At 45.7% G+C, this 16487-nt stretch overlaps 1 protein-coding gene across 1 annotated transcript in view; it reads right to left on the reverse strand.

Annotated features, from left to right (window-relative positions):
• Nucleotides 1–254: 254 nt before the first annotated feature.
• The window catches only part of LOC109422261 (protein patched), an 89605-nt gene continuing 73372 nt past the window's right edge, over nucleotides 255–16487 (reverse strand). Inside the window, exons 2-7 of the mRNA XM_019696875.3 lie at nucleotides 5428–5978; nucleotides 4879–5359; nucleotides 3456–4817; nucleotides 3175–3382; nucleotides 2832–3103; nucleotides 255–2753 (exon numbers count right to left, since the gene is read on the reverse strand). Of these exons, the coding sequence (XP_019552420.2) occupies nucleotides 2034–2753; nucleotides 2832–3103; nucleotides 3175–3382; nucleotides 3456–4817; nucleotides 4879–5359; nucleotides 5428–5978 (3594 nt within the window). The 3' untranslated portion in view covers nucleotides 255–2033. The remainder of the gene's footprint in view (nucleotides 2754–2831; nucleotides 3104–3174; nucleotides 3383–3455; nucleotides 4818–4878; nucleotides 5360–5427; nucleotides 5979–16487) is intronic.

Here is a 16487-nt window from a genome sequence, read left to right on the forward strand (position 1 = left end):
GGATTCCTGCCGATCTTACAGCCGGGATTCCTTCCGTGATTTTATTAAGATTCCTATTAGGGCTTCTGTACTGGACTTCTTCCGAGATTACTGCAGGGATTTCTTTTGTGACTTCCAGGGATTCCTCCAGGGAGTTCTAGAGGGGATATTCCTTTAGCGCAGTGAGAGAGTAAGAGAAAAAAAGAGAAACAACTGAATCGGGCAAATGGAACGCTGTGATATGATCCAAGATTGTTAATCACAAACACAATTGCTTTTATTTAGTGACAGGTATTACCATGCATTTATTTTGCAGCATTTTCTTGTTTTATTTGGAAACACGTTACCGTACACAAGTATAAAACTCAAATAATATTAACCTACTAGACTCGTTAAGAATTTTCCGTTTTTGTTTCTTACCTAGCGTACACTTTGTTACTACCGACCACTTCTTACTACATCTCAGTCGTGCATCATCCAATCAGTCCGATCGTTCAAAATTTTATTCTTTACACGTTTGGAATCACACGGATGTAACTACACTACAGTGATACAATGGTTAGTTACATCAGCATGATTCAAAACGTGAGAACCTTTCAATCAACCAATCACTCAATCCCCCATACCTAAATAAAACCAATTTGTTTCGTTTAAACCTGTTTCACTGCACCTAATTACAGCAAATATCATCCTTCTGATCAGAAGTTTATGTACTGTGGTTCCATGGTCCATGGATGCCTTCTCCAATTAGCTCGATCAACAAAAAATAATGGTTTTCATTTTATTTTTAAGTTACTACCTTACTTTTGCGCCTGAGCAACGGGCAGAAAATAAATAAATAAGAGTTCTTAAGAGTTTGTTTCAGGGTAATAATGTTTGTTTGCCTTAACGTTTCTTGTTTTTCGTAATAATAATAGTAAAAAACGATTTTGCATTCTGTTTGCTTTTTTAAATGGACAAGAGTAACACCCCAAAACATTCGATTTTCCGCGTTTTTTTCTGTTTCGATCATTAAGTTTCTACTGTTGCTTGTTTAGGTGTTGTTCAAAATTGGTAACATCCTTAATTATGATAGAAATATGTTTTCATTGTACACTTAATTTTTTGTTTTACCTTTTAGTGTTCCTTTATAATATATTAGTTACTATCTTTTTTTAGAAGATATAATTTTGAAAGAATAGAAGCCAAACAATCTCAGAATTATGTAACAATAATTTGTAAGGTTTGATTTGTTTTTGTTGTATTTTTTCGTTTCGTTTTTGTAACAATTGGATAATTGCTGATGAAATGCGTTTGGTTTCTGTCTTTAGTTCATTTTCGGTATACATTAATTGGGTTTTTATTTAAAGTTAAGTTTGCCTTGCAGTAGATATGGTACAGGGTAAACGGCTACGCTTAAGTACATCTTTTGTCAGGAAAAATATACTTTCTATTTTGCTGTTTTATGGGAATTGTACACGTTTTTAAAATCTTGGTTTCTATTTACACATACATAGTTTTAGTGCAGTTTAACGGCAAAATAAGCTATAGGAGTAAAATTTCGTTTATAAAACTGAAAATATTTGGCCTTAAAGCATGCATCTTCGTGTCTCGAACCCGCAATTGAATATAGATAATATAGTTAGGATTTGTTTTATACATGATTAGAATTTTTTGAGAAACAACATTTTGATTCTCTGTTTCTATACTGCAGAAGATACGAGTCTTACGAGTTACAGTCGTACTAACACTAGTTTATTCAGTTCGTCGTTGCTTTCTTTTGATCTTTCTCTTCGAATAAAGTGGGAGGAACAAATTTCAAGCTGCTATACAAATTACACAATCGATTCGCTTTCATGCTATTAACACTAGACACGTTGTTCAATCTTTTAGTGAGTATTGGCGTAAATAGACAAAAAACTTCCTTGCTACTCTAGTAGTAAAATAATACTTCTTCTTTTGAGGGAGGGAAAACAAATAAATAAATTGTAGCGTATGATATTATTTAGAGTTGTAGAAGGAATTGTCCTATTTACAAATGCATACATACTTATCTAATAAAAGCTACCAACTGGTTAACTGCTGCTGTTCCCACTACTGCTGCTGGTGCTACTGGTCCGGACCATTCGGGGTGCTCCCCGACCCGGTGTTACCAGTTCGACCTTGATGTTGGCAGTGGCAGTTACCTTCGTATTCTGGTGTTCACCTCCGTGGTGGTGAGTTTCGACGGTGACCTCCGGCTGGAGGACGATACTCTGCAGTTCCGGAGCCTGGTGATTGCCATAGTTGACGTTCAGGTTGCTCTTCTCGTGGATGGACGGTATGGACGAGGCCGAGCTCTTCCAGGACTGCGGTTCCTCCGTGATGGTGGTCAGCGAGGGTTCGTTGTTGACGTTGACGTTGTTGTGCTTATGGTGGTGGTGCGATTTCGAGCAATTCCTCGACGAGGATCGTTTGTTGTTCAGGATGAAGGCTTTGTTCGAAATTTTGTTGATTCGTTTCGGTGGAGGCGATGGCGTCGATATCCGGTTGGCGTACTGCAAAGGAATGATTTCTGCTCCCGGACCTACCAGGCTCAGTAGGATTGGGAAGAAGAACAGACCATTGATGGCGCCGATGACGAGCACGGACAGCAACAGCCAGAAGAAGTGTCGAACTACAAACTCGAACGATGAGGTGGACAGCATAAGGACGGCCAGCATTGAAGTCATGACCGCGTGGATGACCGGGGCAAGTGAGTGCTCCAGCGCCAGTTTGATTCGTCGATCGCGGTTGCCGATCGCTGTGATGAAACCCTGTGGGGAATAGAGATCAATGTTTTGGATCAAATTTTGTCACGCTGTTCTCTGCACAAAGCAACAATGAGTACTTACCAGCGACACGTGCACGGTGAAGCAAACGCCCAGCCCAATGCTGGCTATCAGTATGACAGCCGGAATGGCCGACAGGTTGATTCCTAGCAGAATCATAACCCCCAACAGCTGGATCAGCATGGTGACGATACTGAACACGATCAGGATCGAAGCCCATACGGACAGCAGCAGTAGTGCTACCAGACAGAAGGCAGCCACTAAAGCGCACCCGATCGCCTTCAGCAGACACGGCCTGAGGTTCATGTACTGTTCCCAGAAGAGGAATGGGATTCCTGCGAAAATAGATCGAAAAAAGATCAGTTAGTTCTAATAATCTTCAATAAGGAAGCTAAAGCGATCTTACCTGACGGATAGTTGGGCAGACCACGGGCTTCGAACCGTCGACTCAGTTCGCGAATCTGACCGATCATAATCTTGATGTCCTGGGTGTCGCTCAGTCCGTGCAGGTAGAACGGAAGCTGCGTGTAGGTCAGCGGGGCGCTCTTGGGAATCTTCAGCTCAAAATCACTCGGCGAATGGAACCATTCCCGCGGTTCGGGGCGCAAGTTTCCCTGTTGGAGCAGAAGAAAAACGACGTGGTTAGTTAACATCATTCGTGAATGTGTCGGCATTCTCAAAACCTACCTGTGACGCGCCATACGCAAGTACATCGTTCCAGGCCCATGCCGATAGATAGTTGTAGAACGCCCGCGGGTTGATTACGCCTTCCGAGTCAACCAGACGAACCTGCGCCACCAGACTTTTGTCGATAGGGTTGTCCACGTGGCCGGTTTGCACCAGCAGCTTGTAGGCCAGTATCGCGTCGTCGCTGGCGTTGGAAAACCACCGTTCCTGCGTTATCCGCCCTTCCCGGTAGTCTCGATCGAACGCCTTCTGCAGGTTGATCAACCAGTCGCGGAACAGGCTCAGCCAAAACTCGGGCAGGCCTCCGTTGTCGTTCTTGATCACGTGGGATACCCTTACGAACGCCTCGTGGTATTCGTGCAGCAGCTTCTGATTGGTCGGGTATTCGAAGTCTCCCTGCGTTACGGCGAACATGCTGTAGAATCCGAACAGTTTGCCTTGCACGCTGAGGAACTTGTGCTCGTTGGTGTTCTGTGGGACGAGGTCGGTTAACTCTAGGCCGTCGGGAAGCTTCATAGAGGCAAACAGTGAAACGCCAATGATTCCCGTTAGCATTAGCATGGACAGAACTTTGATCGAGCTCTTGGTGATAAAGGGTGCGTAGTGCTTGACGGCGAACTTCGAGATGGAGAAGCTAAAACATGCTTTTGTAGGACAGTCGATGAGGGAGTCATCAGCGTTAGCGTTTTGTTGTTGCGATCGTTGCTTGAGGTCGTTGTTCGTTGTCGGAAGTGCTGGTAGGCAGCAGCAGAGAATGTCGGAACGTCCAGCGCGTCTTCGTCGTAGATCTAGGGACACCATAGCGGGGAACACTAGAAGAACAGCGGCAAGGTTGAAAACGAGCAAGACCGCTCCTTGGAAGCAGAATACGCGAAGTGCTGGAACGGGGATCATAGCAGCTGCGAAGAACGAACCGGCAGTTGATGCACCGCTGAAGAGAATACTTAAACCAGCTTTCTTGAGTACTTGGCCGGTTTGTTCGTTGTTATCTCGTTCGGCGTAAGCGTGGGTCAGTACGAAGATATGGTCTACACCGAGTCCGAGGGCAAGGAACGGAATTACTTGCGTAGTTGCGGCGTTGAAAGCGATTCCGAGCAGGGCGCAGAATCCCAATCCAGCGGCGGTGGTAACTCCGATGAGTAGAACACCCGCAGCACCCACTCCGCTTTGCCCGTTGACTGGATCTTTCCACCGAAGAAGCGTGATTGCTGCGTAGACCAGTATGACGACAATTCCGATCCCCAGGCTGATTGGGTTCGGGTTGGAGTACTTGCCGAGGATGTCGTCCAGAGCTGCCGAGGAGAAGGCGAACACCTCGTAGTAGGAGAGAGGTTTGACCTCCGTCTGCATGATCTTGTTGACCTGTGTGGAATTTGAGAGGGATTAGATTTATGGAGTGGCACGATTGGAAAGCCTAACTTACCTCAGCGGAGAACTTCTTCTGCCAGGCATTGAGCACTTCGGCGGCCTTCTCCGGGTTCCATCCGATGTGGTGCACCTTGTAGTGGTTGTTCCAGTAGTCGTACATTTCTCGTTCGCCCATGAGCTGGATAACGGTTTGCAGCGCTTTGGCGGTTTTCAAGTGCTGGGATCGGTTGCGCGTGGCGCCACCAACGATCAGTTCTTCGGGCCAGTGCATGTACTTTGCCGCGAAACCGTAGCATCCTCCGGTTAGGGTTGACGCAACATCTGGGGTTTGTTGGTTTTTCTTGTTGGGAGCAGTTTCCGGACATTGCTTGTCCTTTGGATTGAGACAAGGTTTTTCGGTGTAGCCGGTTCCGATGCCCGCACGCTTCATGTACTGCTCCAAGGTGTCGAATGGGAACTGGTAGTTTTGAGCTTTGATGTCCTTGAGTAGATTCTGCGGATTCAACGAAGTCCATTGTACCTTGTTTGCCAGATGTCTGTTGAAAAAAGGGATAGAACGTTGGTGAGAATCGTGAAATTGTCAAATTGGGGTGAGAGGACTTACGGTATTACAACGGGGTATTCCGGTCCAAGTAGCTTGCTGCCCTCCCAGAAGCAATCCAGAGGGGTAATGATTGCGCACGGTATGATGTTCTCGAAGATCTGTTCAATGAAATGCGTATCGAAGTTCGGTATGTTCGGCGAGTAGCACATGTCCTTCAGGCTCCATTCGATGTCGTACATGTGTACCCGGACCGATATCGCTTGTTTGACCACTTCCAGGTGCGTTAGCAGTGCGTTCGCGTGCAGTATCGAGGCTTCCATGTCCTTGGGGGTTTGTATCAATAGCTGGTGCGTCGAGGAGTCCATTTCACCGAGGGATTTCTGCGTGTAGGCTAGTTCGTGTTCTAACGTGCCGCCCTCCTGTATCCACAGTTGGTGCACCTTGGAGTGCACCGTCGCAGATTTGAGGCCTACGCAGAAGGTACTTAGAACTAATATTGCTACGAATAACACCTTGCCCGCATGTTTCTGTATCGAACAGCCGAGGTTGTAGAGATGGGACTGGAACAGGGATCGCATGTAGACGGCTGACCTTCTCCCCCGCGCCTTGCCCTGTGGAAGATAGGAAATCAGAAAACATTGCTGTTAGTGCTGTCGAGAGCTTGAAGGAAATGCGATCTAAAAGTAATTCGAAGTGATCATTTGAGTACCCAGTTATGGTCCGTCCAAAAAAATCGGTGAACAATTGGAAGGATCCGTTGCTATCTCTGCCTGAGGAAGGTCTTGGTGTTAGTAGGCTAAAGAAGTCACCTATGAAGCACTACCGAAGCCGTCGGTTTCTTCATCATTTGAATATTGAAATCAACCTGAAATATTGGAAAGATCTGAAGAACTTACAGCATAGCGAGCAACAGAAATGCAAATGCCATGAACGACCATGCATAAGAGGTTCGTCGCCTGTCATACGCAAGCCATTTCAATCTTTTATTTCCGCTGTCCGCGCTTCAGAGACTAGGAACGCAGCCATGTCGTGCCGCATTTACGCACTTCTCCTCCATCATTATTGGTGAGAAGTTAAATTGAGCGTTAAAACTAAAGTACCGCAAAATGAACTGCGCCGTGTCGTCGCCTGCCCCTAAGTGCAACCACTACCGCAAGGTGAGGCAGAACATTCTCAAATTACAGAGGATCGTTCCCCTGCTCGACCGCCGCGCCGGCTGCCTTCACCTCGGTGGGTCGAATTCCTACTCGCTACGAGCTCTCTCAAAGGGGGAAAATAACACAAATTCCGTGATTGAGTTTACTCGACCGGAAAATCGACCCGAGCTCGGTAACATATGGTTTTGTGCGGTAGGAGGACCCCACAAGGCAGCAGCACCCTCCGGAGATTGTGACCGCTCTGTGGGAAAAAGGGAAGGGGTGGCGGAAAAGTGGGTAGCTATCAAATTACCCGCACCGCCACTGCCGGCCACCTTTGCCGCTAGCTGGGACGGGGAATGTTTGCGCCACATGATGGGTAGCGTTGGGGAAGAAGCTTGGGACAGAGGGGAAAAGAAGCGATCGGATTACAACACGCACCCACCACTCAGAGCCGACCACCAAGGGTTAGACCTGAATAGTTTATATACTTCTTATGCTTGAGAATGGTAGTTAAATTGAGCTATGAATCAATAACTAGGTTCGAGATCCTCACTTGAGCGTTTTTGAAGTTCAGAAAACTAAAGTCATCGCCCAAGACGTGAATTCTTCTTCCCTTTTCTTCGCTGCATTACATTTCCAATGATATAATTGCATCGGGATAAGGTAGATTTCGCCTTAAAAAAATGAATTTCAGACCCAACTAACATTTTTGCTGTATAAGAGCTTAAGCGAGCTTTCTTCCAAGGGAGTTTGCTCCATAAGCTCTTATGCAGCTACTTTTGTTAGTAGGGGAGTCAGTCAATATGAGGTTGTTACACATTTGTTACATTGTATTTTTCTGAAGCAATGGTAGGGCATATAGCTGTGACAACTGGACCTCTCAGTGCAACCGGTTGTAAACAAAAGATCAACGATGGGGAGATGGAAATTCTCCTGTAGGTAAGTTGACGTGATAAAAAGCAGACCAGTTATGTATCGCATCTCAGGCGGAACTAGTCTGAATCCAAAACATCTGCCATTGCCTTATTTCACATCGCGAACGCTTCTGGCAACGTTTGACCTGGGATACAAGCTCCAGCGATACAATCTTCCAGTGACTTGGCGTGAAAATCACTGAAAACTATCTGTTTTATAGGACCTTCCATGTTCGTTGAGGCAGAGGCTTTGTGCCACAAGCCGACATGTGCCGAGATAATCACGGGAATATTCTCACGAGCGAGCGTGAGGTGGTCGAGAGGTGGCGGCAGCATTACGATGAGCACCTCAATGGCGACGTTGCAAGTACCGAAGGTGGCGTGGTAACAGATCTAGGAGTATGTGCACAGGACGAAAGACTTCCGGCCCCTGACCTTCAAGAGATTGAGGAGGAGGTTGGCCGGTTGAAAAACAACAAAGCCGCTGGAGCAGATCAACTACCAAGCGAGCTTCTAAAATACGGTGGAGAAGCACTGGTGAGAGCACTACACTGGGTCATTACCAAGATTTGGGAGGAGGAAGTATTACCGGAGGAATGGATGGAAGGTATCGTGTGTCCCATCTACAAAAAGGGCGACAAGTTGGATTGCGGGAACTACCGCGCGATCACACTACTGAGCGCTGCCTACAAGATACTCTCTCAAATTTTATGCCGCCGTCTATCACCGATTGCAAGAGAGTTCGTGGGGCAATATCAGGCTGGATTTATGGGTGAACGCGCTACAACGGACCAGATGTTCGCCATCCGCCAGGTGTTGCAGAAATGCCGCGAATACAACGTGCCCACACATCACTTGTTCATCGATTTCAAATCGGCGTATGATACAATCGATCGAGAACAGCTATGGCAGATTATGCACGAATACGGATTCCCGGATAAACTGATACGGTTGATCAAGGCGACGATGGATCGAGTGATGTGCGTAGTTCGAGTATCAGGGACACTCTCGAGTCCCTTCGAATCTCGCAGAGGGTTACGGCAAGGTGATGGTCTTTCGTGCTTGCTGTTCAACATTGCTTTGGAGGGTGTAATAAGAAGAGCGGGGATAAACACGAGTGGGACGATTTTCACGAAGTCCGTTCAGCTGCTTGGTTTCGCCGATGATATTGATATTATTGCTCGTAAATTTGAGACGATGGCGGAAACGTACATCCGACTAAAGAGTGAAGCCAGGCGAATCGGATTAGTCATTAATGTGTCGAAAACAAAGTACTTGATGGCAAAGGGCTCCAGGGAGGAATCACCGCGCCCGCCACCCCGAATTCATATCGACGGTGATGAAATCGAGGCGGTTGAAGAATTCGTGTACTTGGGCTCACTGGTGACCGCCGACAACGACACCAGCAGAGAAATTCAGAGGCGCATTGTGGCAGGAAATCGTTCTTACTTTGGACTCCGCAGAACTCTACGATCGAATAAAGTTCGCCGTAACACGAAGTTAACCATCTACAAAACGCTGATTAGACCGGTCGTCCTCTATGGGCACGAAACATGGACCCTACGTGCAGAGGACCAACGCGCCCTTGGAGTTTTCGAACGGAAGGTGTTGCGTACCATCTACGGCGGAGTGCAGATGGAAGACGGGACTTGGAGACGGCGAATGAACCACGAGCTGCATCAGCTGCTGAGAGAACCAACCATCGTCCATACCGCGAAAATCGGGAGGCTACGGTGGGCGGGTCACGTCATCAGGATGTCGGATAGCAACCCGACTAAAATGGTTCTCGAGAGTCATCCGACCGGTACAAGAAGACGTGGAGCGCAGCGAGCTAGGTGGATCGACCAAGTGGAGGACGATCTGCGGACCCTACGCAGAGTGCGGAACTGGAGGCAAACAGCCATGGACCGAGTGGAATGGAGGCGGCTACTATGTACAGCAGAGGCCACCCCGGCCTTAGCCTGACCGGTAAGGTAAGGTATGTTCGTTGAATATTGCAGTCTCTGAAGTTGACAGGAGTTCAACCTGCTCACTTAGGACATACTCAAATTACCTGGAAACGGATATCTGTCGTTGTTCATCGATGATACAGCAGTCATCCCCAATGGTAGAGTAATACGAGCGCTCACGTAGAGCCTACACTGAAGTATGAATGTCCCTACAGATTACCTGACCTGCTGGACATCAAATGCGAGCGCACACGTCGGTCGAGGTTTCAGGAAACCCTGAACGTTCTGGCAGATTGCTTCACCAGTTGGTAGATTTGCGTGAATGCTGCTATGACCCAGGCCGTCCCAGACTAAAGTGTCTCGAGTATACCAAAGTGGAGAATCCTTGTCGTTTTGACAGGTCTCCTGCTCGATTGCAACTATGGGGATGACACTAGATCGACTGTTCCAATTTTGACGTTTCTCCTCTTTGTTTTATCCAGGCTCGTTATCCCAGACTTGTTCCGACTGAGGATTGCCAAGTCACCCTTAGTGATTCAGAGGTAGAATGGTCCAAAGTGGTCGATTATCGTGGCTTAACCGTGGATAGCAGTCAAGTTGACACGTTGTACTCAAAATGTAACTTATTCTTCAAAGGTTCTTTATCCTGCCTTCAACCGGAACTAAACATTGTCCCAAAAAGAACAAGAGATCATCCTTCCAGTGATTGAATATGGCCAGCCATTCTAAGAGAGTTGCGCCAAAACCCACCATCTGAAAGTCCAAAGAGTTCAAGACACGTTTCTACGGATGATTCTCAACGCTCCTCCGAGAATGAAAACATCCGAGGCACACCAAGGTACTCGGTGAGCGATTTGTCTAATCTATAGATTGCTACAGAGATCTTTGCCACAACTAGGACCAAGTGGTCTTCCGTGACATTGTTCCCAATTCCTAAATACTACCAGAGATCTAAGGAGCTGATATGTTAAAAATGAAGATTTAAATTCTGAACACAATTGTAAGTATCGGGTCAGCCAATCGGGAGCGTCTTAGAGACTCCTCGACTCAACTGCCTCAGGGTCGGCACGCCTTCCCCTAATTTACCGCGGGACAGGGAAATTTCGCACTAGACCCAGGAAAACCACAAGCACTTCACTTTTCAAAAAACTCCCACTTTATTCTATCTTTCTTAACTTTTATTCTGACACAAGTTTGGCCTACTCCTTAACCTTCACTTCTTCCCACTTTCTTACACGCTAATCTGACCTTTTCTTCGTCGGGGCCCCTCTGCTCCTCACCAACCACCTGACCACACTTTCCTCGCAGCCTGGTAATGGCCGCCGATGTCCTCCTCTCGTTCTCTACGGCTTCGGCCACGTCTGGCCACTTTCTGCTTCCGCGATGGCTCTAGGGGTTCTCGCTGCAGCTTCCAGGGACCTTCCTACGGGTCCTAGGATACCGATATTGCCGGATCGGTCTTCGGCCAACAACGATGCCGGAATTCGCCCGAAATGGGGCACTAGGACAGCGTAGGGGTGGTAATAGAAATGTGGTGGTTTCTATACCAAAACGGCGGGGTCCTGTTGTGAATGGAATGGTCAAACCACGGTAATAGAAAAATAGTGGTCCATGGCCGTTACCTGATGTCCAATTTCCGCTCACTTCTTTCTCCTCTTCCTCTCGTATTTCCACTCTTTCCACTATAGCTTTCGTGTAACTAAATTAGCTCACAATTTTTAACTTTTCCTCGAACTAGTCTCTTCAACTGTGTTTAGGCAAGTGAGCGAGTGGAATTTCAGTCTCTGCCTTCGGGGTTCTTGACCTGAGGCATCGGTCATTGCCCTTTCATTCGGGGTTCTTGCAATGGCTCCAAATTCGCCCTCCTTATGGCCGCCTGAATGATACCCTTCAAGACATCTGGTGGTGGGTTTCTGAAGCTCCTTCGGTGGTAGCCAGGAGATAGGTGGTGGTAGTCAGGGTGGTTTCGCCTACTAACGCCCTACTTCTATGTCAGGTGGGTCTGCTAGGGAAAAACCTGCACTAGAGCAAAGTCTACCTGTCCTATATCCTTTTTCGCATAATTAAACACAAAATCACTTCGACACAACCAATTAACAAACCAAACACTTACACAATTCTGCGATTAGTTCATTGCTAAGAAGGTTCCGTCAACTCCAAAAGTGACCTAGCTCCCCACAGTCCTCCCTTTAGGTAGGTAGATCCATATTGTTATGATGTTGTCGCCTCGTGGTGCGGTCGGATTGGCCGTGTTTTGTCTGCTGTGCCTGTGCCTGGTGCTCTGATGTGCACTGATCGTATAATTATTATTGCTTCCAAGCATCCGACCTCGGGAAACATGGACCGCCAGGAAAAACAAAAAAAAAACATGCTGACGAAGATATGATGAAGACAATGATGACAACCTACAGCAGCAGCATCGGGCAGCCGCTACACAAAATGTTGCAAATTTTCGGAGTTTCGGAGCAGAGAGAGATCCCATCAGGATCAGAAAGAAAGCAGAAAAACAACATCTGGAAGGCGACGGACGATGGGGATGATGATGATGATGATGTGGGTATAGGTCCTCACCGATGTTTTGGCTTTGCTGCGGTTTTGAACGCGGATCATTTTTTTTTGCGCTCTGGTTTTTGAAGTTTCTGTTTAAGCAATAACCAGAAGCAGTGTACCCGCGTAACTCAGGGGGCGATCTTTTTTTTTTTTGTTTCTCGGTTGCAAAGGGTTGCGGTTTTGTTTTAGAGATATTTTTTACTCTGCGTTTAGAAGGCATCTGGTTTCACGGTCAAATCTTAACTTTGAAGCAACATGTGCTCATGAGCTTGGGGTAAAAAGGATATTCGAACCGTTGCGATTGCGAGGGATGCTTGGTTTTGCTCTACAGAAAAGCTAAGCTCCGGGAGCACTGATGATGACATGGACGTAGTTCACACGCAATTTGGCCACGAGTGTAATCACTGTCACGACATCAAGATCACCGCAGATGACTTCAAATCGCTCAATATTCTGAAAAAGATACTCTGGTCGATTGAAGTGTTGACCAGCAGACGACTTTGAACACTACCTAATGATGTTGAAAATGCGTCAAAGAGTATCTTATGTACGGTACGGACGACCGCCGAGATATATCCTAGACTAGGGTTACTGAATCAACCGAATGTCGACATGGCGTACCCACAAAAGCTCCAGGTAGCGTTGTTCGAAGAAAGTAAGCTCAGTAATATATCTTATGAAAATTACTTAAATTCAGTCAACGCATAGTGCCAACGATACAGCCTAGAAAATCGTTAGATAATCGAAAGGAGTTGATGGAATGATGGTCTGGGCAATGAGTGTTGGACAGAGTAATCACTGGAGAAATCCTTGGAGAAATTATTGTTGAAATTTCTGGAGGAATACCTGGAAAAATAGTGGAGAAATTACATGAGGAATTACAGGACGCAAACCTTCAGAAATTCCTGAAAAAATCTCGTATTTAATTTCTTTAGAAACCTCTAGAGGAGTTCCCGGATAAATCCCTTGAGTAATTTCTGAAAGAATCTCTATTGCAATTTTCAGAGAAATCCTTAGAGACATCCCTAGAGGAAATTCCTAAATAAATCCCTGTTAGGATTCCAGATGAAATTCCTGGAGAAATCCACGGAGGAATTTCTGAAACAAAGTACTGGGGGGAATATCTGGAGGAATTCCAGCAGAAATTGCTTGAGAAATTCTACTTGGCATGAATTCCAGGAGAATTCTCAGCAAGAAATTATAGGAGAATTTATGCAGCAATTCCGGAGCAAATTATAAGAAAAATTCTTCAAGCAATAGCAAGAGATATTCCTGTAAGAATACAACGAGGAAATCCTAGAGGAATCCCAGGAGGAACCCATAGAAGCACTTAAGGAAAATATGTAGAGGAACCCAGGAGAAATCCCCTGAGATAAATTGTCTGAAGAATTTCTGGAGACACCCAGACATTTTTTTTCAACCCCTAGAGGGATCTTTGCAGAAATTCCTGGGTGAATCCCCGATAGAATTTCTGGAATAATTCCTGAAAAAATCCTGAAAGGAAAATAGCTAGATAAATACCTGGATGAATCTACGGAATACCAACGAGAATTTCTTAAGGAGTTTTTGAAGGAATCCCAAGAAAAACTTTCGGAAGTAGGGAACCGAGCTACTTGGACAGTGGCTTCTAATTTTGAGCACTTTCCGCCATAACTCAGTCAAACCCAGATTCGTGATGGAAGCCTTGATTCGTAATAGAGATCCAGATTCGTGATGGAAGCCAAGATTTATTAATGAAGCCAGAGATTTGAGATGCAAGCCCAGGTTTGTGATATAAAACCCGATGTCGAGCTTAGAGCGCGATGGAGATCCAAATTAGTGCTAATTTTTTATGGGAACCCATAATCGTGATGGAGGCCTAGATATGTTGTGCAAGTGGGCGTCTTTATTCGTGATAGAATCCTGGATTCGTTATGGGCGCTTAGCTTAGTGATGGGAATCCGGATTCGTGATAAAAGCCCAGATTCTTGATGGAGTCCCAAATTGGTGATCAAAGTGGGTAATAATAACGGTAACTGTGGCAACGGCGACCAGTCGGGCGTTTATAGGGAAGAGCAAAGGGAAATTGCAGGAGCGTTTAAGAGGGTTCCAAAGGGTTTCAGAGGGATACCCAGAGATCCCAGGGGCATTTCAAGAGAGTTTCATGGGGTATCAGAAGGTCTCAATGGCGTTTAAGGGGGTCTCAGGGCCATTTCAATGGGTCTCATGGGGGTTGTAGGGGGCCTCAGGGGCGCTTCACGGCGTCTCAGGAGCTTCCAAAGGAGTTCCAGTGAGTCTCATGCACGTTTTAGGGAGTTTCAAGGGATGTCTCAGGGGCATTCAGGGGGGTCTCTATGGCGTGTAAAAGGCTCCCAAGAGATTCCAGCGAGCATTATGAGGTCTCTGGAGTGCTTCAGGTGATCTGTAAGGTCTAGCTCGAATCCAAAGTAAGATTCAATAAATCACGATCAGATGATTAACAGAAAATACCTAATTCTACAATTACTCGTGCTCTGAAAAAGCGACTTTATATCACCACGTCTCAGCCAATTCTCCCTTCCTAGATGGTTCCCGACTACTATGACCGTTTCTTCTCGTTGTCCCTAACAACGAGCACATGTCTCGAAACACTGAAGCCAATCATCTAGTCATTATTTTATAATAACATTATCAATTTCTTACAGGGTCTGAGGGGGTTTCAGAGGCGTCTCGGGCAGGGATGCCGGATGAATTAAAAAAAAAATCTGTATCACTCTTTTCAAAAATCTATATGCCATACAAAATTTGGGAGAGAAATATGTATCCCATACAAAAATAAAATAACCTCTCTTGCTCAGAAATTTGTATTTCATATTATACGCAATCTGTACGGATGCTCAAAAATCTGTATAATACAGATAAATCTGTATATATGGCATCGTTGGTCTCAGGTTCGTTACATGAGGACCGAGGGGGTTTTCTGGAGGTTTCGGAGGCATTTAGGGAAGTTTCTAAACTTCTTCGGCGGCTTTCAGAGGCGTTACGGAGGCGTTTACGGGGGTTCGGAAGGTCTCAGATGCGTTGCATAGGGTCTAAGGGGACGTTACAGATGCGTTTTCGGGGGTTTTGGACGGTCTCAGGTGCAGAACATGGAATTTGTAGAGGTTTTAGGGGGATTTCGGAGGCATTTCAGAAAGTTTCAGAGGATTATTAGAGGCCCCTTCACAAAAACCTTTTAAACCCCCTGAAATGCCTTGAAACTCTCCTGAAACCTTCGTAATCCCTTTACAATGCCCTTGAAATCCCCGTTATCCATTTGAAAATCCTGCAAATCCTTTGATTTAAGGGTGTTCCTCAAATCCGAGATAAAGCCCTCCTGATAATCCAATTGAAACGCCTTTGAAATCATCATAATTTATTCAAATAAATGTCCCAGAAAGCCCTTGGAACGCCTTTAAAATACTCCAGAAACCCCCTGAAAACCCCTTGAAACGCCTCTGAAATGTTATCAAACACTTCTAAAACCTCTAGGAACGTTTTAGAAACGTTTCTGAAACACCATGAAACTCTCTGAAATGTATTAAATGTCTCTAAAATGCCTTGAAACGCTCCTTTAAACGAAACCTCACGGAAAGCCCTCAAAAGGCTCCTAAAATCCTCTCTAACTTCCCTGAAGCCCCTTAGAACCCCCTCTTTTTGAAGTCTTCGGGAACATCATGCGTACCCCCCTTCCGCCCCATCTCAAATGCCAAGGGGAAAGACATGTTTTCGCGAAGTGGATCCCCTCATTTTTTCCCCCACATTTATAATATATGCACCCCCCGCCAATGGCATAAAAAGAGTACACTGGAACTGGATTATAGTCTCGGAATGAAAAGTACGCAACAAAATTAGCTTCTGTTTTTTCGTCAATAAAATTCTTCGAAATCATGATGTGATTGATATTGTCATTATCTTTACAAGTTGAGATAAATAGCCTCCTTTGTCGTTTGTTTTAAGTTTCTTTTATCCGACAATCCTCTTTCTGGACCCGACTATTTCCGAATACTTTCATGCTAGTACCAAAGTGAAAATGTGGGGAAGGAGGAGGAAATGATAATGCAATTGTGCATCGTATATACCGCATAAACAACCATTCGCATTGGAACTTGTCCTGCCTCTCTTCAACTTAGTGTTCTTAGACCACTTCCACACTTCCACAGATATTAATTGAAGGGTTTTCTTTGCCTGCTATTGCATGAATTTGTACATTGTGTGGCACGTACAATGATATCACAGACAAACAGACGTAACTCTTAAAGGAAACGACTCAAAAACTTTTGGCCGGTGTCTTTTTCATGAGCACACTGCCACCTGTTGGAACCGCGCACGACACTGCGGCCATGATGGATTTCGATTTGACGTTCAATGCATGTGCCAAATCGTTTTGAAGAGCATTACGTTTGTTTGTCTGTGATACAACTATGCGTACTACGGCAGTACACCACTACTTTTGCGCAAGATTAAGCGATGATTCGAGCTTCGAGGGTTTGGGAAATGATTATTTGGCAGTGGTTTACGTTGGTACTTGGATTGCTGTTTGGTAGCGTAAGGTGGTAAATTTGCGGATT

This window comes from Aedes albopictus, chromosome 3 (genome assembly GCF_035046485.1).
Source record: "Aedes albopictus strain Foshan chromosome 3, AalbF5, whole genome shotgun sequence".
In the NCBI taxonomy this organism is placed as follows: domain Eukaryota; kingdom Metazoa; phylum Arthropoda; class Insecta; order Diptera; family Culicidae; genus Aedes; species Aedes albopictus.